The sequence below is a fragment of the Chroicocephalus ridibundus genome, chromosome 15, assembly GCF_963924245.1.
Source record: "Chroicocephalus ridibundus chromosome 15, bChrRid1.1, whole genome shotgun sequence".
Classification (NCBI taxonomy): Eukaryota; Metazoa; Chordata; class Aves; order Charadriiformes; family Laridae; genus Chroicocephalus; species Chroicocephalus ridibundus.
This window is the reverse complement of record NC_086298.1, coordinates 11,365,707-11,389,308: the sequence shown is the minus strand read 5'-3', so window position 1 is coordinate 11,389,308 and position 23,602 is coordinate 11,365,707. Positions and strand designations below refer to the sequence as shown.

Here is a 23,602-nt window from a genome sequence, read left to right as displayed (position 1 = left end):
CCCCTGCGGTGCCCCGGCGCAGCCCGCCCCGGCCCGCGGCCCCCCCGGCGCGGCTGTGGCTCCTCCCGCCGTGATGCGCTCGGGAGGCGGCTCCGCGGCTGCTCCGGGAACGGCGCCGGGGCCGGGCCGGGCCGGGCCGGGCAGCGCAGGCACGTTGGGGCCGGGCAGCGGGGCGGGGGGGCGCAGGCAGCCCTCGGGGGGGGGGTCCGTAGGGGTGGGGGGTGCCCCGCGGGGGGGGCGCAGGGCAAGGAGGGTGCAGGGGACCCGCGGGGGGGGCCGTGGGCGGGGGCGCGGTGCCGGTGGAAGGGCTCGGGGCGCTGGGGGGGGGGCGGCGGGAGGTGGGGGGCACGGTGGTGCCGGGAAAGGGGCCCTGGCAGGGCAGGGACCCCCGCTGCCAGGCCTCGGGGTGACCCCCGCCGTGTCCCCCCCAGGTTGAAGCCCCGAAGCGGTGCTGTCGGGAGGGGACGGGCACCCCAGCTTGGGTACCGCACCCGGGGCCGGAGGCGGCATCTTCTCCTGCATCCCTGCGGCCGTGGCTCGCTGAGCCGCCCTCCGTCGGGCTGGCGTCGGCAGGGAGCAGAGGTGGGGAGCTCGTGCGTGGGCCTGGGCGCTGGTGACCTCTTAGGCCTGCCCTACGGCTTCGGGATCCAGTCTTCAGGGAAGGAAAACTCATCCAGAGCCGCTCAGCCCGTCCTGGACGGCTGCAGACCGAGCCCACCGCCGCGGAGCTGCCCCTCGTGCCTGTTGAGATACTTCACGGACTGTCAACAAGAAGCATCTCACGTGCATGTGGTCCCTTCGCAAGATGAAACAAGTAGCGGCATCACCGCCGGATGAGCCTTCGGAAGTCCTGGCTTGTTATTTAAGCAAGCCCAGGCTGCCTGGTGTGATTTTTGGGCGCGCGTGTCCCTGTTCCCTCTCCTGAGCGGTCCTTACACCCACCAACGGCTCGTGGGGCCCTGGGGATGTTCTCCCTTGAGCTCGAAGCAGCAGCCCTCGACTCAGACCGACCCAGCGGGGCGCATTTTGGAGCTGCTGGGAAGGAGCGCTCGTCTCTGCAGCCCCCCTCGCGCAGATGACTGACGCAGTGATGAACGGGAGGGTGCCCCTGCCCGAAAAAGCCTTGTCCGAGGGCTATGCCCGGCTGCGGTACAGGGACACTTCGCTGCTCATCTGGCAGCAGCAGCAGCAGAAACTGGAGTCGGCCCCCCCCAACACCTACCTGAGCCGCAGCCGGAGCATGTGGTACTCGCAGTACGGCAACGAAGCCATCCTGGTGCGGGACAAAAACAAGCTGGACGTCTCCAGGGACACGGGGCAATCTAAGTTTTGCGCTATTATGTAATTGGGGTGGTTTCGCACTAGAAATCCACACGTGGAGACAAACCAGACTCGCACCAAGCTGGGGGAAGACGGGTTTCCACCATCCTCACCGCAGACCTGCGGCTAAAGCAGCGTGGACGGCATGGCCCAGAATGGCTGCCGCGAGTCTACGTTTGTTTTCGCTGTTGGTAGCATCCGATTTTGCATGTTATTGAGCGTGCGTAACGAAAACAGCCTCGCCAGGGAACTTCTGAGCCTGCGTTTGCTGCCTGGCACCTTGGCAGGGTCCGTGCTGGACCGTGTGTTGGTTGGAAGTGGCAGTGCGCCGTGAGGAACACCCGCCGGCAGTCGGGAGCCAGCCCCAGCAGGTGCTTTTATGGCTGGCCCTCGTGCATTGCCAAAGCTCTGCGAATGCTGCTGGGAGAGGCGAGCGCGGATCCGTTTCCATTGAGGCAAGTATTTTAAGTTGATCCACAAAACTACCCGGCCGTTAACTTGTTCCGCTTGCCCTGTCTGCCTGTAATTACTGCCCTGGAAGTGGTCTCTTACAACCAGGTAATAAAGTGATTTGTCATAAGGGGGAAAGAATAGATTGAGAATTTCATCTGAGCCTTCCAGGCAGGAAGGACGCGCTGCAGTTTTGTTCCCTGCAAAGCAAAGGGCCCTCCCTGATGCCATGATTTGGTGTCATGGAAGTAACGGGGGGAGCTCTGGAGTTATGGAGCCAATTCCCTCCACGTTGCTCGATCCCCAGCCCGTGCTCTGGGGACGGATCGCCGAGGAGCCACCTGAAAGGGAGGGACAGCCCTAGGAGAGCAACAGGAAGAAAACTACTGTAAATACACCCATCTCCTGCCACGGGACGCGAGGAAACTCCTGCGCAGCACCCGCCTGCCCCCAGAGAGCGTTACGCAAGGGAACAGCCTACTGACGTTGGCTTTGCGTTTGAGTTTTAATGCACGCGGTAGCTTGGAAGGCTTTATCTTCTAATTCGGGTTGGACAGTAGATTCGGTGCGTGTATTTTAAAAGTCACATCTGGGAGCGTTTGTTTCAACTAACTGAAGGGTTTTAGGAGGGAAAAATACTAGGATTGCGCTTCTTGGGAATAGAGACTGCTCTCAGGGCGTTTCCCAACTTGCTCAAGGCAAGGTCCATCTGAGAAACCCAGCCCAGCCAGCACCTAAAGCTGTATTGAACACAGCAGTACCGCTTCCAGGGGTGCTAATTACGCGCCCAGGGTCCAGCATTAAAGTGTAACATTGGGCTTAAGGACGCCCTTTCCGTCCTCCTGCAGCCCCCCGCGCACAGGCTGCACTTGAGCGAATCAGTGTTTGATGTTGACTTCAGTATGGATTATTTACCTGCCTAAAACTAGGCACATCCATCACTTACATTTATCTAAAACCTCTTCTGCATTTATCAAGCACTTTATTTATTATTTTTTTAATACAGTGAAGAATCACCTTCGCCACCTCTCCCGGGCGGGTTAAACGCCACCACACACGCACCGGAGTCCGCTGAACTCCCCGTGCTGAGCAGAACATACCTGTTGTAACGTGAGATCGTAGAGGTTTGACGTCCTCCTCAGCGCTGATGCGTAGCACGTGTATGCACTGCAAACCATAGGCAGCTCTTTTTTTTCTTCGTAGTACTATTTATGCATGTGTTGATGTTTGGTACCTTCGTGTGTGTGCTCATAAAACTAAACCTGCTGATGGACCGCAGTGTTTCGCAGACCTGCGCCGTGCTCCTCTTCGTCTTGCCAGGACTTGCTCCAGGTGGGAAAGATTTTGGTGAACGGATGTATTTCAACTGGGGGAAAAACCAACAGATGAGATTGACAAAACCAGCGGGACTCCGACAGCTGCTGCCGCGGCGACGGTGCTCCCGCATGGAGCATGGTGTTGAGGTGGAGCGGGGCTGGGATGCGGGACCCACCTGGGGCTGCAGTGCCTGGCCCAGGGAAGGGGTGATGATCCATAGGAAGGGGCAGGAGGCCGGTCTGAGAGCTCCCCTTGGAACTGCCAGTGGAAGCAACCCGGAAAGGTAGGAGAGAGGTGGCCCAGGACCTTTCCAGCAGCCCAGGGGAGCAGGCGAACTCTGGGAGTTTAAGGAACAGCACATCCCCAAAACCAGCTGTTCATTTTCTTTACTTTTCTTATAGAAAAAACAAGTAATTTTTTTTTTAATTTCAGTGAGAAAGTTGATTATTTTGGGTATAATCAGTTTTTATTTATGTGGCTGGTAAACCAAAATGCAGTTATTTGAAGAGTGTTAATTGGACTATACAACAATAAAAAGTATGTGCATAAATTCTTCCAGGATTGAGACATGACAGTACAGGAGGAGTGTGACTTGTTCTTCCATCGCTCTGTCAATGTGACACTATTGTTTTCCGTATCTGTGTGTCCTTATTAGTCACAGCAGGTTGTGGAGCAGCTGCTAGGAGGGAGCTTTCCGTAAGCCGGTTGTGTAGTGTTGATGCACTTGTTTAAAATGCTGTTGTAGCCTCTTGGATAAAGTGCATTAAAATGATTTGAATGCATCATCGCAAGCCGCTGGTTTTCTTCTGCATGTTAATCACTTTGGCACACCTGAGGATTACAGCTGTTCTCCCTCCCCGTCCCCACCCAGGGGGAGGAGGGAAAGCTCCGCAGACGGGCAGTTCCTCTCTGTTGGGAATTACCTTCGTTACTGGTGGGCTGTGGTTAACCTCCCTCTCCAAAGTCACACACTTCACCTCTGAAGCCTGGCCCCAGGCAGAGGCGGCTCCTTAAGGTTCCCAGGCCAGCAGCCCTTGTCAAGTCTTAGCGGTGAACCCTGGGATGAGGAGAACCTCTGGCTGTCACACACACGGTAACCTCCATCCATACCAGTGTTGGTGCGTGTTCTGCCTCTCCTCAGCCTCCTCCAAGTCTGTAAGCAGCAGCACTGCCTGATGCACCTACGAATAACTCACTAGCCAACGCTAAAGAAAACATCCTCCTGCGGCACAATGGCCTCACAGGAGATTTTTAAAGGATAGGCTGAACAGACTGTTCCTTTGGGGGTATCATTGCTACAACACACAGCTACAGATGCAACAGCTAAGCTAAACAGGTTTGCTGAAACTTTAGAGAGATCGTGGCTTTTAAACGCAGTGAGAAGGAACCGGGTTAGAGAAAGATTAACCCTGGGGAAACCTGGTTGTTGTAACCCCTACCTTATAAATAAACCATCAGTCATGCATCTGAGAAGCCGAACGGCAGAACCAACCTGAACCCTCTCCAGGGACCAGAATAGATTTTGGCCGCCATACAACAATGTCAAGGCTCTGCTGTGAAGGCAACCAGCCGCTCTGCCCCCGCTCCTTTCCCAGGCAAGTCTGCCCCATCCCAGTTGCCCTGAGCTCGCTGACCTGCAGGGCCAGCACAGTGACAAATTCCCTCTGGTTCCTTCAGGTCTTGGCGGCTTGAAAGTAGTCAGCATTAAACCTGGGTGAAACGTCCATCTCCATTTTCAGCTGAACTTACCTCAACTGGACGCAGTTTTCACATAAACTAAGACCCCTTCAGATTGTAGGCTTCTAAGGAAGAGCAAGAAGTCCTTCCTTGTCCGTTCTGGTGCATTAAAGCAGCCCGAGTGTTTTCCTCCCCAACAGAAAAGTGTACTTTGAGCACATCAATGCCAGGTACTGGACCGTGATTCAGAGACCCCAGGCCAAGCTGACAGTGCCCCAGACTTGCCTTCTGCTCCCAAGGCAGTTTGCCCCTTAGCGTGGCACTCCACCAGCACTAACCGCTGGACTCGCACAATTACTTCACTACTCATGGCACTAGGACTCCTCGTATATTTACGTATGTCTCTCAGCAACGCTACTCAACTGCCCGCTCGATCAAAGCCCTACAGGTTTTCAACTGCAGCAAGTGCAACACCTGCAAAAGGAGATGAGGAAAGGGAAAGGGAGAGAAGAGGGGAAAATATGGGATCAAACTGCACACACAAAACAATTTTTCTTTTTATTATGAAAACAAAACAAATGCCCCAGGACCAGGGTCCATGATTACCAGTAACATCAAAGATTACTTTCTAACTCTTTTTAATTCTGTTGTGTTTGAGGCCAGCAATTTGCAATAAACAAGCTAAACTACTTACATTGACTCATTTCTTTTCAGTAACTGACATTTACAGGAATATACTAGAAATGGCACTAAAAAGTTTTAAGAAAGAGAGTTACGGTAAATTTGCATGCACATCATACAGAAAAGTAACGTTTTTTTTAAATATTAAAAAAACCAAAACAAAACAAAAATACAACAACAAATCTTTCTGGATTGGTTATGCCAGTATCAGGGGTAAGTTCTAAGTGGCCTGTGTCAAATCCTAGCTGGTGGCTTATTTATTTTTAAAAATGACATTTAAAAAGATATGCAAATACCATTTCTTTAAAAAAATGCATCTCATTGTTTTACAAGCAAGATAATGCTGCTAGTATAATGAATCCTTGCCCTAAATTTACCTTCAACTACGCAGAGCCTGCCCACAGTTAGCCCTAGTGGTAACTGCTCGAGTTTGAGTGTATGTCTTTTTAAAATCCAGTACTAAAAAGGTTGTGGTTTTTCTTTGTCATGCCCCGATCCCTTCCCCCTAGCTCCAACCCCGACTTTAAAAAACATCATTCCTTTCAAAACAAGGAAAAAAATTAAAAACTGGTCTAAGAGTCCCCAAAACAGAGAAAGAACTAGATTAGGTAACTGCAGTCTGCTTCTACCACATAGAGAACATGGAAAGAGACCTCACTGGGTAACTAACGTGTATATATACACGCACACACGTGCCTGCGTATGTGTGGGTGCGCGCATCTCATACACACACTCACAAACAACAGTTACATCGTCCTGAAATATCAGTTCTACAGTTACAAACCCTGTCGGTAGGAAAGTTTAAAATCACATCAATACAAAACTGAAAGGGTTTTGTATAAGACAACATTTGGTTAGCAGAAAACTGTTGTAGGCAACAGATTCCTTCAGTAGATGGGTCAGGGCCTGAGCCCATGGGATGCGGCTCTCCCTCTGGTCCCACTGAGCCTACATCTGATGGTACGCCAAGAAACAGGCTGACCTTACAATCAGATAAAAGTTAAGCACAGTTTTTAAAGGTGCAGTAATGCTGGTTGATTGATAATAGGTCTGGTCAGATATTGTTTTGTCAAAACAGGAATTCCACAGAAAAAACAGTTTCAATAAAACTATTTGTGTGTATGTATACATACGAAATCATACTGATTTCAGTGAAGCTTCCCCTGGAAAACAAAGTTAAACTTTGTTCGTTCAAGAAAAATTCTACCATAAAAATGTCAATCTTTTTTTATTCTTAAGTTTAAAAATGTTATTTCAAATGTTATATGTTTAATCATTCTAATGTTATTTCATGACATCTGTACTGACATGTCATGCAATACAAAGTTAAATAAATGCTCTATTGTTTCAGTTTCCAACTTGTTAAGGGCTGCTGCTACTTACTATGGACTGAAAACACCTCTTCTTTCCTGGAGACACTCTGATCTGGAGATACAAGAGGCACCACTACTGACATGTCGGGAGATACTGAGCACTACAAACAATGTGAAAATGAAAAAGCGTAAGAACATTTTGAAATGAAGAGTCACCAATTTCTTTCCTGAAATGGTCATGCCGAAATGGATTTCTCCTGTGAACTGCCATTTCATAGGGAACAACTTACTTTCCACGAACACAAAGTTTGCCGCTAAATGGTAGCCCAGGTCGCAGCTGGGTATGTCAAAGATATGCAGGTGGTTCTTCATATTCCTTGGTGGTTTTGGTTGCTTGCTCTCCTTGCAAATGCCCAAGCTAGGACAGGTGTGCCAAGTAAAATAGGGATCCTCCAGCGCTGCAGACAGTCTCAGGCCAGGTCCCTGCCATCGCTTCACACTTGGTCCCCAACCCTTTGGCTCTAACCCCTCCACTGATTTCAGTGGGACAGACCTACGTGTCCTGGAGGAATGTCTGTACTCTGGGCCGTGGTCAGCGGGGTTGTCCCCAATGTCGGAGGATAGCAGCACGGTGCAGAGCCAGGTCCCCGGGCTTTGCCTGGCGGTGATGCCAGTGAGAACGGCTGCCAGGCAGGCTGCTATTGCCTCCAACACTGGCTGCGGTTTGCTCTCCACAGGAGCGACCACCACATCCCATCAACGGCACAGCTCAGGTTAATGCACGCAGGAAAAGGTTTCAAGCAGGGAAAATTGGGAGCTTGTTTATCCAAGTTGTCATGCTGTTGAATTGGTTGAAATTATTTTAATTAAAATCCTAGTTGGCTTTGATAACACAAGTCTCAGACAACAGGAGAAACACAGATGAAACCCAACCCCATTAAAAACAAAACAAAACAAACCTAAGACCTTAATTGGGTGTATATTACATTTCCTCATCGCAAATTCTGCAAATATATTACTAAGGATCTGTCCAGGTGAAGACTTTAAGGGCAGAATTAAAGAAAATACAGGAACTAAAAATAACTCCATTGTGAATGGAAAAGAAAAATCATTAATTTCAGTAAGAATCACCCTAGTTCATCCACTTTCAAATACTACAGGAACTATCTGCAAAGAATGGAGAGCCTCCTGCCAACCGACCAAGCCCCCTGGTGATTGCAAAACGAGCCAAGGATGCCCAGCAACTTGCAGGAGGAACTCCGTGTCTTGCAGCAACACAGCATCGCGCTCTCAGCCCTTAGCAAAAAAAGAAAGAATTCACTACAGCAAACTGGAGAGTGTGATATCATCACTACACAGATAAGACACGGACAGGGGTACATCAGCTCTAGGAGACGCACATCTGAACACTCTGAAATGTTGATCTTTGAAAGATAGATTTTTTTAAAGACAGATGCATAAGTGTCTAGCTAATAAAACCTCAGTCGCCGGGCAGTAAGTGACTGGCAGCTGGGTGTGGATGCAGTTAGAAGTGCAAAGCATGGAGTGCTAATAACAGGCTGTCCCTCTGCTCACCCAGCTTTCCAGCAAAGGGACATCACCCAGACACCACACGTCCCAGCTCCTGGAGGCTAAGCATGCAACGAAAATCGTGTGCTGGGGCTGAGGAGTCCTCCAGGGCCACAAACCTACGCGAAAAATAAAAGCTGGTGCAATCTGCACCGCGGAGCCTCTGGCAAACCATTATTAGAGACCACAGCAGGGTGAATTTTAGGGCTACCTCGCAGTAGAGAGGCAGCCTTAGGGGCTGGTCTGGGAGGGGGAAAAGCATAACTTTCTGTTAAACTTTGTATATTTTTTTCTTTACAATAAGAAGTTAAAAATTTACAATACATTTCTGCCCCTCAGATTACAAATTTTATATCATTATAGAACTGGTGTTTTCCTAAAACTGGATTATAAAAGAAAAAAAGCTGCTGTTCTACAAAGAGAAAAAAAAAAAGAGGGAAGAAAAAGGGAAAAAGACCTCTGGAAATATTACAGAGAAAATAAGAATGTGCTGCATCAAGAAATTGTATCTACCTGTACGTCTCCAAAATCTGTACAAAAAAAGGAAAAAAGGGGGCTGGGGTGAAAAGAGATAAAAGAAGAGAGAAAACAAACCAAAAAATGAACACACTGAACATGACAGAGCACCAGACACACAACAGACTGGACTGTAGCATCTGTAGCTATAAAGTCCATTGGATTTAAATAAAAAGTCTCATTTTTATTTGCTTTTTTGTTGGTGGTTTTGTTTTTGCGTGCGTTTGTTTTTTTTTTTAATCTGGTTCAAACCACGCTAAAAGTCTGAATTTCTGCTGGTTTGCATAATGCAGCTTTGCTTTTGTTATTTTTTTTTTTAGTAAGTTTTAAATGACCAATGGTGTTTAATAAATAAAGTATTTGTATATACACGAAATTAGGGACAGTGAAAACAGAGTGTATTGCAGCAGTGCATGTCAAAATATTACGCCGGAATCAAAAAATTGCAAGCCTTAAAAAAAATGTCTCTTTTCTTCTTTTTTCTCCCTCCCCTCTTTTTTCTTTTTATTGAGGTAAGCATTTCAGCATCTGGAACCCTGCACGACACAGAAGTAGCATTCCCTTTCTAGGAGCTCACTACTGAAATGATAAGGAGGGAAAAAAAAAAACCCAACCAACCAAACACACACAACATCCCTCTCCAATTCCCCTGCCAGCTCAGCCTCAGCTGGAGCTCAAGTGCTTCTTTATTTTAAGCCCAGACTGAGGTGCTTGTCATGGAGAAAGTACTTAAGCATGTGTCTAATAACGAGCACATGACTTGCCTTGGTCACTACAGGGATCACTCCGAGGTCCAGCTGAGAACTTGCAGCCAAAAACTGTTTTCAATTAAATGAAAACCTTCATAGAGTGTGTCAGTTTCCTGGAAATTATCTATTTGATGTTAAAAATAACATTCCCAAGAAAGGTGAGTGTCCCTTGCTCCCTTCTTCCCAATGCGTCCCTAAGAAAAATGAAAATTTTGAGTGGAAAAAACACGAAATGCAACCACTTCTACTGCTCATGTGCTTAAAGTTAAGTTCATGCTTAAATACCTTCCTGAACAGGTGCCTACACCTCTACCAAGATTAAAAAAAAAAAAAAAGCATGTTAGCAATCCACAGTACATGAGAAATTTTTTGCTTTTTCTTTTTATGTAAAAAGATGATAGCATCTGACATTTTCATCACACTGTAGACTTCGAGATTAAGAATACTAGTGCTAATAACAAATACACCAACTAGTTCAAAAGCTAACATCTTTCAGATACAGTACCATTTCACAGAGTTTTCTTTAAAAAAAGATCTTTTTTACCTTGTGTGAGCCAGGCAGGCTTAGTAAAAGAGAACATTCTGGGGAGAGGGAAGGAGCGGGAGGGAAATGTACTACAAACCTCGCAGAACTTTCTATTTATCTCCTGCTAAGAGTTCAAAGTTCTTCCACTTCCAACCAATCTTCTTCAGTTAAAATGTATTTTAGAGACTTTATGCAAAGGGAACTATTTGTCATAAAGTCTAGTCACACACGCACGCAAAGATCTTTGACCTATTAAAAGAGCGACCCCCAAAAAAATGGAAGATACCTTTTATAACACTGAATTAAAAAATAAAATAAAAAAGTCAGAGAAAGAGAGAAAGAGGAAAAAAAAACCTGACCACCGTGGAACAAGAGCGGTATATTAAGGAGAGAAAGGAACACTGCAGAGCATCAGTGAGGGTGATGTCCATTTTGTGTTTTGTGTGTAAATGTCCGTAACTCATTCCGAATCGCTGCTGTCCGAGCTGGAGCCGCTGGAGCTGCTGCTCCCGGACTCGGAGGAGCTGCTGCTGCTGAGCCGGGAAGGGCCTCCAGAGGGAGCTGAGCCAGATTTCTCTGCGGGGAAGAAGGCAGCGATGTGGTTACTTGCAAGGAACTGAACTAGAGAAGGTTTGCCCACAGCCCTCATCCTCCATGGCTTCATTCACAGCTTCCTTTTTCCTGGGCAGCTTATTTTACCTGCAGCCTTTGCTTGCTGCAAGAAGCCTGTCCTGTCAGTGGATGGCAAGGTTTCTCAGGCTGCAAGTGACCACGGAAGTCTGGGATCCGCAAAGGAGTCCTATGGGAGGTCAATGTTCTCCACAACCCTGCGGTGCTCATAATGAGACAGTGCAGAGCTAGAGCAGTGTCCGTAGCCTTGCATGCTTCAGTGCAACCTCTGAATCCAAGAAAACGCTGTGACTTGTGCGAAGCCAGAAGCAGCTTAGTTTGTGCTGGAAGAACCTTTTGTACCATCTTCCACACCATTGCATTACATGGGGGCTTGGGCATTTTTTTAATCCCACAAAGGACAAAAATCATGTTAGATGCCCTGTGGTCCTGGCCTGTACGCACAGTCCTGGCCAGGCTAACAGAGAGGAGAAGATCCTCCTCCCTCTGAAGGATGAAGTGCCTCTAAGACACCTCACATTTACCACCCAGGAGAGCTTCCACAGGGGCCAAAGCAGCCCCCGCACAGTACCTTGGTGCCCACCAGTAACTTGCTGTGCCCTGACACCAGTGACCAACTGGGGTAACTGTCACAGAGACAAACCCAAGACTAGAAAAAGGCAGTAGTTTTGCCTCAGTGACAAGTCTATCTACATACATGATCTTTCAGGCACTGTTAACATAGTAAGCCCAAAGCCATTACCTTTCTTTGCAGGTTTCTTGTTGTTGTTTAGCTGCCCACTGACGTCCTGTAACCGTTTTTCTAGTTCTTTCTTCTTTTCCTGAGCTAACTCTTCTTTTGACTTTGCTGCTTGCTTTTTTCCACTTGCAGCTGTGGAGGAGGAATGTACAATTTCTGAAACTGCGTGGTTGCAGGCGAAAAAGAGCGGACACCGCTATTTTACAGGGCATGTAAATCTGTGCAACCACTCTGCAGGGACCGCACAGCAACTACACATCCCATATAGAGGACAACACATGAAGTTGTCTAGATCATCCAATCACCATCATCCTGTAATATGCACTTTTTAAGAAAGACCTTCTGGAAAGTATTTTAGAAAACAGAAATATCCATGTAATAACCTTGTAGTTACAGGTTACTTACCAGCCAGTTATATGGTCAATAGTTACACATTTGTAATTACAGAATTGTTACATGGGTTTTCTGCCCTGTAAAATAAAGTGTCCCATTAAAGGTTGTCAGAAGTAAGCACCTGCCGTTATAACTTAAGATACCTCAACACAACAATCTATTGTGGTTTATATTGCTTTAAGTATAAAACAAAATGGACAAATTAAAAACCAACTGAGGCAAAGGCTGGCAGACAACAAGAATGTACCTGCATCCGTTAGGATGGAAACAGGGAGAAGTACCGGCAATGCTTATACTTCTGAGCAGAAGAAATATCCCTCCGAAGGAGTAATTGAACACAGGTGTTGGCCAGTATCAGAAGTACAAGACAGGGGCCAGACATTTTGCCTGATCCAGCAAGGAAATACCTACATGTCTGTGTGCAGTTTTAAAGCAATTATTTAAAAAAAAAAATAAAATAATCTGGAAAGCACAGTCCTAAGAGGGTGCGCCCCTGAAAACAAAGCATTGCAATAGAGAGCAGACAGCAGGAGAGTCCGGCTGGGGTCAGGCACACCAGTCTGCCAGCCCAGCATGTACCAGTCTCAGAGGAGCGAATGGACAGACATCTGAGGTTATCTGCGTTACTCTACGCTTTGGTCCCAAAAGAAAAGGATGCTTCTTGTTCCTAACCAGTCTGGAAAATCTCTTCCTGAGCTATTCCAACAGCAAAGGACACAGGAAGAAAAAAACAACCAAACACACCAAAGCAGTGTATTAAAAAGCAAAAAGAAGGGTCAAAGTCTGAACTTTGCTCAGGCCTACCTGAAAGTCCTGTGATGAGGAAATGGAGGTGCTCTGCAAGAGCTGTGAGTAGCTATTGTGCTATACTCTTAACAGCACCACTCCCTCTTAACCCACAAGGAGATGGACTGAGCCAGGACCACTGCAGATAAGTGATCCCATTGCTATTCAGCTGGAGCTGAACTCTCGAGGGGCCACAACAATTCACTCTCTGTGGATGAGGCACAGAGAAAAGTCTGTCCCATACTGAACCATACACTTGTCAGCGCATTAACGTTAATCCTCTGATCTGATAGAGATTGAGGGTAACATGGTGATCAGGCCACCTCGGACGAGCAGTTTTGGGGTGAATATATAACTCACACCCAGAATCCACAGGCTGCCCAGGTAACTTTGTTCAAGTTATTTATCCCCTGGGTGTTTTGGATCCCAACCTTTTTATTTCCTTCCTAATTAGATGCTAAACTATTCAAGATAAGAAAGTGATCCTTCCAGATGTGTGTACATAATACCTAACACAATGAGACTGAAACCTTTATAGCGCCTTCTAGATTCTAGATAAGTAATAAAGGTATCACACAGGTCTTGTAGAGGAACGGAATAGTCCTCCAGGTCTCCACAGCATGACATCATGGGAAGAAAACAGGAAAAACAGAAAGTTTCTGTACATTTTCTTGGGAGAAAAGAACCTCTAAAAATCCCTGTTATCGCACACCCAACAGCTGGATAAGAGAATTCCAACACACATGCCCTGACTCCAAAGCTGAGCCCAAGAGCTGGTGGAGGAACATGTGCCCCAGGAGGTAACTTACAAAACGGTTTCCTTTGTTTTTTCTGTAAACAAGATTTCACGTATCTCTCCAGTTCTCGTAAAGTTGTGGGCTTCAACGTTTCAAAATCTATTTCTATCTCGTCAGGATTTGAGTCTCTGAGGGAAGGTTCCCGTGACTGGATGATGTGCACCACCCTGCCTAGCTTCTCCCCAGGCAGGCGGTTGATGTCCAAGCTGAGCTGTCGTTTCTCATCATAGGTCATGGGCAGACCTTCTTCCTCCTCGTCAGAATCGTAGGTTGCAGATGCCTGTTTGCCTCCTTTCTTGGGCTGCCTGAGGGGGTTGGCAAGTATGGAAACATTCATGGGTATATACAAGCAATGAACTCTTTTTTCTTTTTTTTTCTAGCCCCCTTGTAACAAACCTCCCAATCCTCTTTGCTTTGAACCTCTAGCCAGATGGCTTGAACAGCACCACAACTTCTGAAAAAGTTCAGAAATCTGAGATCAGCTGTTCTATTCCCATTATATTTTAGCCCTGTGAGGCATGACAACCAGACCATGTAGCAGCAGGAGGGCAGCAACGAAACGGCACGTTCTTGCTGGCTGTGCGAAAGGCAGAAAGCAAAATCTTATCTACGAGTGATCAGGCAAGAATTTCTAAGAGAGTTGGATAGTGAAAATATGATGGTTCCACTGCCAGCTCTAACTTAAAGACTCTCTGGAGTTGTCTGGGAATGAGGACACTATTCAAATATGAATTAACTGCACTGACAACTAAGCTTCACCAGGAATTCAATGGGGACAGGAGAACTGGGGCTGGAAGCTCTTGGCATTCCCCTTGAGGCAACCTGCAAAAAGCATGCTCTTACCTGTTAGCTGTGGTTGTGCTGTTTGCTTTCTTAGCTGGGGCTTTCTTCTGTTGGGTTTGTTTTGGTGGTTGAGCCACCTTGGGTTTCTTCTCCTCCTCGGGTTTTACTTTGTGCTTTTCTTTTTCCTTCTCTTTATCTTTCTTTTTCTTCTCTTTTTCCTTCTTCTCTTTTTTTTTCTTTGGTTTGTTCACTGGCGCTTGTGACAACGCAGCTAGCTGCTCATGGACGGCCTTTAGCTGGGAGAGAACAGTGAAAAAACAAATCAGACTTCAAAGTAAGATGACTGATACCTCCTCACACCCTTCCTCTAGATCCCAAAGTGTAAGTATATCCCAAAGTCAGTGATCAAGCAGTCTAGTGATTGAACTCAGAAGACTTCGCTTGATTTGAAATTCTTTAAAAAATGCAGTGCAAGTATGCAGCGCTTGACTCAAATGAAAACATCATTCTTGTTTTATATGGGCAAATAAAAATTAAGCTGCAACCACAACAGTCAAACCATCTCACTTCTACAGACGGGGTACAGGGGGACAGTATCGCACAGGAAGCTTGTGACAGATTCCGTCTGCCTGAGCTCTCACACAAAACAGAGGTCTCTGTTCTTCCAAGATCCCTAGTATTGTCTGCACCTTCATTCATACTCTGGGATCCCAGAAGGAAGCACAGAGCATCAGCACCAAGAATGGCTGTCTTGAAGAAAATTAACATTACATCAAACATGCACTTATTTCAGTTAAGCATTTTTCCCCTTTCGCTGGCAGAAGTGGGGATTGCTTTGCTACATCTCAGCCTAGATGGGATTTTTAAGAACAAAATTAAACCCTTTCTACTGTACAGACACAGACACACAGCTTGGCCGTTGCAATACCTGCTCCTGGAGCTCTGCCAGCCGAGTTGCTCGCTCTTCTTCCGAGTCTGAGCTATCTGAGTCAGAAGAGCTTTCCTCACTGCTGTGACTACTCTCTGTGCTTTTGCTCACCACTGGTGCTGTTGGTGGAGGTGGAGGTGGGGCCTCTGCAGGCTCATCAGGCATTTTTGCAAACCTCATCTCAAAGACATCCTACAAAAAGGGGGAAAAACTGGTTAAAAAAGGAGCCTCAGCCATGAAGACCTCACACTGGCCTTTTAAACATACCAGACATCCCACCATGGGTCAGGGTCTTACTGCACTACACAAGGTGCTGTACAAGTAAATAATAATGTACAGATGGGCATACATATTCTGTAAGCCCAAGAAAATTCTCCCACTACTTTATACAGCAATAATTATAACATTTTAGGAGCAGGACGTGGCATTGGGCCATGCCATGTGAAGAGCGCCTCAGTTCTGCAGCAGAGAACATGGCTCTTTCCGAGGGCTGGAGGAATCACCGACTCTCCCTTGTTGGTGCCAAGAGCAGACCCACGGTTGGATCTTTGAATCGACACCTTGCAGCTGAACTAAGTGTACTCTGGAAGATGCATTTGCCAACACCTTTACCTGGAGCTTCCTGGCCATCGCTACCACTTCGTGGTCTGGAGGATTGTACTTGTAACAATTAGAGAACATTAACCGAATATCTGCTGCAAAACCTTGTGCATCCTGGTATTCCCGACTGTCCATTTTTTTCTGCAAACAAACAAGCCAAAGGGAAAGGGGAGAAAAAGCCATAAGCAAAAGGCATTTGTAGCAACTGCATGGAGGACACGTGCATCTTGGAGACAGCTCAGAACAGCCTCAAAAATCACATTTGTCTAAGAGAACAGTAGTTTGATCTGGCTTATTGGTTCCTAAATAACATTCAGAGTTTCTGCTTTTTAAAACAAGCAAGCAAACAAACACCAGACAACCAAAGAAATTGATATTGCTCCGTAACAGTTTAAACACTTTTAAGATTCTAAATTTGGGTTGTTTTCATTTGCTAAGTAGTACTATATGAATCTGTCAGGTTCCACATTCTATTAGAAAATAGTCATTTAGAAAAACGGCTTGCTGGATTAGAAGCTAACGTAAACAAGGATCATGGACAGGAAGGGCAAGAGTCAGCAACAACCAAGTTACAATTACAGGAGTACCTTAAGTGTGTATTTCTATGTGCTGCTTGGGCATATTTGAACTGTAAATCTGAAAAGGCAGAAAAGAGCATGACCATCGAACTCTGTCTTTTTTTGCTTGGCGATTCCTACAGCAAGACAGGCATTTACAGTTAAACTACACCACCTACTCTTGATTTAGAAGTCCAACTGATAGAGAGTGGATACAGAATTCACCCTTCATGAACCTATTCATAACGTTACTTTCTAGTGTAGTGACGATAAGTATCAGGAGCTAAATATTTGTACCTTGTTGCATTCTCTGATTTTTCAGCTCTCACTTTCATCCATTTCTTTTGACATTTGTGACTGAAAGGCTTGTGTTTAGAGAACACTTCATAGCATTCCTAGAACTTAATTGATTTTATGCATATATTACTACTATGTATAAAACCTTAGCTCCAATTACTCCTACTGAAAGGAAAAAGAAGCTAACACTAGATTTCATTTGCATTTAAAAGAGCTGGGTTTAAAGAAATTCTCTATTTGCCAAGTGCTTGCAGGCCTTCCTTTTGTATGTCTTGTGCACCTGTATCCCCCAGTGAAGGGAAGGGCCTGACTGGCAGACAGGCTGCAAGCATCATCGGGGGAGACACATCCCCCATCCAAGGAGAAAGCAAGGGCCGCTTTGGGTCTGTAACCCACACTGGAAGCCTTAACGCAAGCAAAATTCCCACTTGTTTAACGGAGGCTACTGATATTTCACAGCTACACAGTAGACCTTGTAACTATCTTGAAACTCCTAAAACGGCAATGACTCCTAAAACTGTTTTTGTTCTGAATAGGCCAGAATTTCTCCTCCAGGCATGCAGTTTCGGAGGGACCTGCATGCAGGGTGGTGACATTGCTGCAGCATTGCTCCCTGCTGCACTGCAGCCAGACATCTGTCAACCTTTCCTCACGGAACTTCATTCTCTTGGTGAATAAACTAGGAGAAAGCCTCTGAGCCACAGTACAAAGATGGAAAGGGAAACAGGTCTGTGCTTCTCCTGTTTGAAGGAGAGCTGGCCTTGTTTGACAAGCATCTCAGGCCAATTCCAAAGCAAAGCATACATTAAAACAAAAGAGTCCATTTATTTTAAATTATGTCTTACTGCATGAAAGACCTTTTTGACGCACTCATATTTGTTTGGCACATTCAATGGCTGATCACTACCTATGAAATACATTTCAGTGTCTGAGGCTTTGCTTTCATCCAAACCCAACAGTTTTCTAGCCCAGCAGTTTTAATCTGTGCGTTGTTTTTTTTTTTTTTTGCTTTGTTTTGTTTTCTTGTAAAGAAAGAAAGAATAATTAACTTATCAAAAGAAAAAAAAAAGGACTTTATATTGGTGGGCTGGAATATCTTCAGTTCCAAATTCACTTTGAGATATCCAGCTGCTTAAAAACAGTTATTACATTTACAATTGCATATCAGGAGTCAGCCAGCAGGCTTGGCAGAGATGCTAGGAGGCCAGCTAGTCCATTCTCTGCCCTACACAGTATCTACCACAGCAATCTCATTTTTCCCTCAGCAATCAAATCAATTGTTTAATATTCTTTAATGTGCAAAAATGAATTTCCTAATATGTAATGTGTCTCTTGCCCTAAGGTAAGCCTTGACCTGCCCACAGAGGATGCAGAGAAAACTTTGTTCCCTCCCTTGTTGCAGCAATCTTTTACTTGTTTAAAGACCTGACATGTCCTCTTTCCATTTTCTCATCTTCAAGACTGAACTGGACATCAATCTGTCCTGAAAGCACATGCCCTGGGCACGGCATCAAGGCAGGTGCTGACGAGGGACAGGGCCACACAGGTACAGCGACTTTAGCAGAGAAAACTCCATCTCTACCAGGTAATGAGTACTTAGCCTGATTTCTGGAGGCCTAATTGTACCTTACAGAAACTGTCTCAATAAGAGCAGCTGCTTTGTGAAACTGTGTTTGTACTTTAAAATAGGTGCAACTAAAGAAATCTTTGAAAACTCCACCACAGAACGTCTCCTCGCTTCCAAGACCCTGAACTCAGGCACTCTGAAACCACATCAATTCACCGCAAGGAAGTGAACCAGTGAGCACAGTTAGATCCCTGGAGGAAGCACTTTCTTCCGAAAGTAAACACCTTGTATAAATCCTCTCGCATGGCGAGGACTGTTGCTTGTTCACCACTGAGCAAACCAAAGGTAGAGACACCCACATTGCTGCTGCTGTGACCCGTCGGCCAGCAGACAGAGTGGGAGAAGAGGTGCTCCAGGTTCCTTCCAGCTCCATCACAGGCACAACACCCTGCCTCTCCTCACGCTGAAGCTCCCCAGCATCAGAGAGGGGGACGTGAATGTACTGCAAGTGGGCTCTGCCTGCCTGGGGACAGGGCAGCAGAAGCACAGTGCTGCTGCAGCTTCATAGCAAGCATTTCACCTACTATGGAGAATCAGGGCTGCTGCCTCTTAAAGTGTAATCCATACCTCTGCCTCCCTCTCTCAGGCATTCACATTCTTTCCTCTTTTCACTCCAAGCAGTTCTCCCTCTGTGATGACCATCAGAGAATGGAGGTGGAGATGTGCCCAGATGCTGTACCTTCAGCTCTTGCCCCTCTTCAGCTCTTGCCCCTCTTAGTCCTGGCTCTGGCATGGCTCTCCAGCACAGCTCCCTGCTCCTCCTGCAACAAGCTCAGCTTCAGCCCCTCTACCTCTCACCTGCCACCAGCACGGTCACGACAGCCAACCTACCTCCTCCACATGAACACAGAGAAAACAATCCCCAAATCCTTCTGAAGCACACCTCTGCAGGGTGCACAGTCTGAAGAAAAATGCTCCTGGACATGAAGGATGTTCTCTGAAGAAAATCAAACCTCATATAACCAGAGAACCAGTGACAAGCAACCAGGTATTGGGGAATCTATTACAGCTGCAGCAATGCTTATGTTTTACTTTCTTACATAATTCCTTTAAGATTAGTTTGAAATCCATTAGATGCGCTTCTTTACCACAGCCATTGTCACTTGTGCAGAATTAAATCTAAAACCTTTCAGAGCCACACAGAAAACCCCTGACACTGGAGAATTACATTGCCTGCAAATGGCAGTTTCTGTTCCATGCAGTTAACGTATTATTGACTGCATGTCAGAGAAGTCACACTATGATCTACGGGCCAAGAGCAATGACAATAAAACACTCCATAAAAAAATAATACCAGACAGCACTTCAAACAAGTTTATTAAGAAAAATACTACCATATGGAAAGACAAATCCAGAGTCTTTACATGCAAAAGACTCCACTGGGTCTCCAGTGGAGACCAGTTTTCTGTCCTACACTAGTCTACAGTTTTCTCTCCTACCTGGGTCCTACCTACCTGTAAGGTACAGAGGTAGAGTATCACCTGCACTTGCAGAGAGAGTGCAATAAGGTGTATGCTTCTTAAAAGAATGAAGTTATGACTATAAAGAGATTCAAGTGTGAAAAAAATCACCAACCCAAGAAATCACAGTTTTTCACCTAGATTTTGCAGAACACAGCACAGAATCTCTTGCAATAACAAGGCACCTAATCAGACATGTAAATACCTGCTTTGATAGAGTCACGATTTCACTCTCTCCATCTCTAATCTTACTGCTTTCACCCAGGGCTTGATCTACCAGGCTGCAGGTATCTCTGGAGACTCACAGCATCTCCAGGAAACCAAGGGAATATGACTGATAATAGCGCTGAAAGGACTGGGTTTACTGGCAGTCCCACTAAAGTCAGTCCAGTAACTGAATGAGTTCAACTAGGATGTGATCATCTAACAACTTGTGTTCACAAGACTACCAGAGCAAAGGCTATTAATAACACTTCATCACTCTAATGTGATAACAAAAAGAAGAACTGCACTCAGGAAGAGATGCTTCTTCCCAGCTCAGCCTTTTCTGCAAATCAGACATACTTCGAAATTCCTTTAAAGCTACTGGCCAGTTTATAGACTCTTAGAACAGATTTTGACATGTAGCCTATGATAAGCATGGGCCAAGCCAGGTGGATGGACCTCCAAGCTGGTGGAGAAGAGCAACTCCAATGCAAAGTGAAGCAAGCAGACCTTGATAGCAAGTCGTACAATTAGGACAATGTACGAGGACTAAGTAAGCCTTCAGCACTGGGCATCCAAAATCAGCAGGGTGCACTCCACTCCCAAAACTGAGGGGAGCTTCTTCCTTCCTCATCCACACTCAAATGCAAGAGAAAGCAGAAACTTATGCAAGAAAACACTGGGACCTTCCTCTGTCAGTAGGACAGTAAAGTCAGGTAGCCAGTTTTGCAGACTACCATGTCCAACCTAGCCATTTCTTCTGCTTTTACCACTGTTTTTCAGGCTCCCTCTTCTTGCCTGCAGCTCAGCTCACCCTTTGCCTTGCCCCCTTCTCCTCCCAGGAAATTGCTGTACATCTTTAACACAGCCCAGCTTAATTGCAAGTTAAAAATACTTTACGTTGCACTGGCTTTTGTAAACAAAGCAAGAGCACTGCAAGCTCAGAAGAACAGTCTCCAAGCCTAGCTCCACCAGAACCCACTTCCAATGACTTTGCCAACTCAGAGACAGTCTTTTCTCTAAAAACCCCATCAATAATAATAATAAAGGCACTATTTAAGTGCCTTTTATAATATTATTATTATTATTATTATTATTATACTTAAATAGTATACTTAAATACTACTTAAATAGTGCCTTCCAGATATCTGTCCTCACAACAGTCCTGTGAGGTAGGTTAAATATTATTATCTCCATTTTATGACTGGGAAAACCATGGCCCAGAGCTGTGGGGAAACTTGCCCAGGATCATAGCATCAAAACAGCCATTAAAACTCAGACACTGGTAACTCCTGGTCTAATCCTCAACACACAGATCATGACAACTGTTCTCTCACCTCTAAATAATGCAACTAAAATACTCATAAAAACACTGCAGCTGTAGTAAGAACCCTTGCAGCATCATGGCTGAATGGCATGGCACATCAGAGCACGACACACTGCTTCCAGGTACTACGCAGGATTTGCTAAGGAACATGAATGGAATGACAAACGCAGCTGCCCTTTTGTCAGCTGGGCATTTAGACAGTCCCAGGCATTGCCTCAGATGGCAGCAAAACACTTCTGGCATGCTAGTGAAAGCTGGCAGAAGTACTTCCTGCACATGGAAGAAAGTCTCACCTCCACCAACACCGATTCCAATGGCCGGCTGACAAGCAGAAGATGAGAACTAGAAAAAAAAACACAGCTTTGCACCATGGATATTTAGGTTTCAGAGAAACCTCCCAGTCTAATGGGAGAAACACCTTTAATATCGTACCATACTAAGCTAAACTCTTGAAGAGCCAAGCATGAACCGCACAAGCATCACTGTATTTCCTCCCCTCCCCAAGTACCAGGCGATCATCATGTTCCGGTTGGAATTGCTCAGCGTAAGCCTATCTGGACAACACATCATGCCAACAAGTAGGCAGGCAGCAGCTTCTGGAAATGGGATACTATCAATCGAATCCTACGGAATACTGCACCTCTTCTTCTCAGAGTGCAACACAATCCCAAGGACACAAGTTTAAATAGCTGGACTATCCACAAAGAGGAGAGGATGCCATCGTACAGTCTGCTTTGCAGCGCAGAAAAAAAGATGTCCCAGGTTATGGGAAAAAAGGAGAGGGGAAGGAAACAAAATAAAAAAAAATATCCAGATGATATCCAACAGGTTCAGTTTTCCACCCTTGTCCCTTCCCCCTCCCCCAGAAGGAGACAGTCCTCTGCAACCAGAGGGCTGTGACACCCTGCAAAAGAGGTGGTAAATGTGGACGTACTTTAACAGTACTGAGATCCATGGGGTGTTTGATAATATCATGATAGTCATGTAATTCCAAGGCCTCTGCATCAACAGGCTTGTAAAAGGGCCATGCATAGGCTGCATGCTTCTTCGAGAGCATCTCCTTGAGAATGCTGTCACAGTATTTTAGGTGCTCAGAGAGTTTGCCCTTCTTCCCTGCGTGCTGGGGCACCTCTCCGTCTTCAAGGTCTTTCTTTGGTGGTTTGATGGGCCGGCCACCGCTCTCTCGTCGAGCAATGATTTTGGCCTGCTTGGGGTCCGAGAGGGGTGTGGGCGACTCGCTTCGGCTGGCAGTGATCGCGGAGGTGGTGGGGGTTGTCGTGTCTGCTTTCCGCTTCACTCCCTTTTTCTGAAACAGCAGATGGACAGGCCTCATGAGTACATGGCCAACTCCTGTGCTACGGTAGCAGAAACCTAGCTCAATTCATCCCTGTTTTTGAGATCTGCCTGTCCTCTGTCAGAAAATACAATTATTTCACTGGGATAAGTGGGACTTGTGACTAGAGGCTTCAACACACAATTCAATGACTACAACACGATGTATTACTACATGTCATCTGAGCCACAGTAACCAGCCATTTGCACATCTCCAACCCAACCCCAGACATGATGCAAAATGTGTTAGCTCTATGTATTTCACTGAGATTTAAACTAAGGACTCTTACCTCATGTTTGCCAAGGGAAAGGAGTGCGCCCAGTCGATTACTGCAGCTCAGCTGATGCATCGTGACTTAGTAAGTGTCAGTAACTTAACCACATGTCTGAGTCCCCAGTGGCAGGATCAGGCTATAAGTTCTGAACCAAAGCATATTAATCACCAAAGACCCATGAGCCCTCGCTCCCTTGTATTTAGTGGGTGTGCTAAGGTAGATCGCTTATTATGGACAAGAGCAAGAATTTAATGATTTTGCCTTAAGCAAATAAAACCTCTCTCCCATAAATTCAAGCTGTGACTGTCCAGTCAGCTCACTCTCATGCTCCTATGAAGGATTTATTTCTCTGGGGAGAGAGAGAAAGAGGAAACAAAAGGTTCCTTAGGGAAATTTAAGGGAAATCTTAAGTAAATCCCAAGCAGAATTGATTTTGCAGCGTGTATTTGGCAAACTCACTTCTGGGTTCATCCTTGAGTTTTAAAATTAAATTTGATTCTCAGAAGCAAGATATTTGGACAGAAATTGAAGTATGAGACAGACTTCTAAAGAGGACAGCTTAGCTGCAAGAAGATCTGACTTACAATTTCTCTCATAATTCCCAAACTATAGGGTTAAATAAGCAAAACAATTCTGTGGCTCTGCTGGCCCATGCAACCTCACATCAGAGAACACCGATACTGCAGCAGTTAATTTCCCAGTTTGGGGGGGGGGGGAGCTTTCTCTGAGCTACACTTTCATCATTTTTA

At 46.0% G+C, this 23,602-nt stretch overlaps 2 protein-coding genes across 6 annotated transcripts in view; one reads left to right on the top strand and one right to left on the bottom strand.

Moving 5' to 3' along the window:
- The first annotated feature begins 288 nt into the window (after positions 1-288).
- Positions 289-3,869, top strand: BRD3OS (BRD3 opposite strand). The gene has a single exon (XM_063353463.1). It carries the CDS (start codon positions 1,076-1,078, stop codon positions 1,343-1,345), a length of 270 nt encoding a protein of 89 aa, XP_063209533.1. The 5' UTR covers positions 289-1,075; the 3' UTR covers positions 1,346-3,869.
- A 144-nt stretch (positions 3,870-4,013) lies between these two features.
- Positions 4,014-23,602, bottom strand: part of BRD3 (bromodomain containing 3) — a 50,331-nt gene continuing 30,742 nt past the window's right edge. For all 5 annotated transcript variants that reach the window (XM_063353457.1, XM_063353458.1, XM_063353459.1 and 2 more), the window contains 7 exons: positions 22,181-22,552; positions 15,787-15,915; positions 15,175-15,366; positions 14,307-14,542; positions 13,476-13,768; positions 11,491-11,619; positions 4,014-10,694 (listed from right to left, as the gene is read on the bottom strand). In XM_063353457.1, coding sequence (XP_063209527.1) covers positions 10,579-10,694; positions 11,491-11,619; positions 13,476-13,768; positions 14,307-14,542; positions 15,175-15,366; positions 15,787-15,915; positions 22,181-22,552 — 1,467 coding nt within the window. In that variant the 3' untranslated portion in view covers positions 4,014-10,578. The remainder of the gene's footprint in view (positions 10,695-11,490; positions 11,620-13,475; positions 13,769-14,306; positions 14,543-15,174; positions 15,367-15,786; positions 15,916-22,180; positions 22,553-23,602) is intronic.

Bases quoted from the DNA above. Each gene is read 5' to 3' on its own strand.
- BRD3OS (XM_063353463.1), top strand. From the start codon at position 1,076: ATGACTGACGCAGTGATGAACGGGAGGGTGCCCCTGCCCGAAAAAGCC.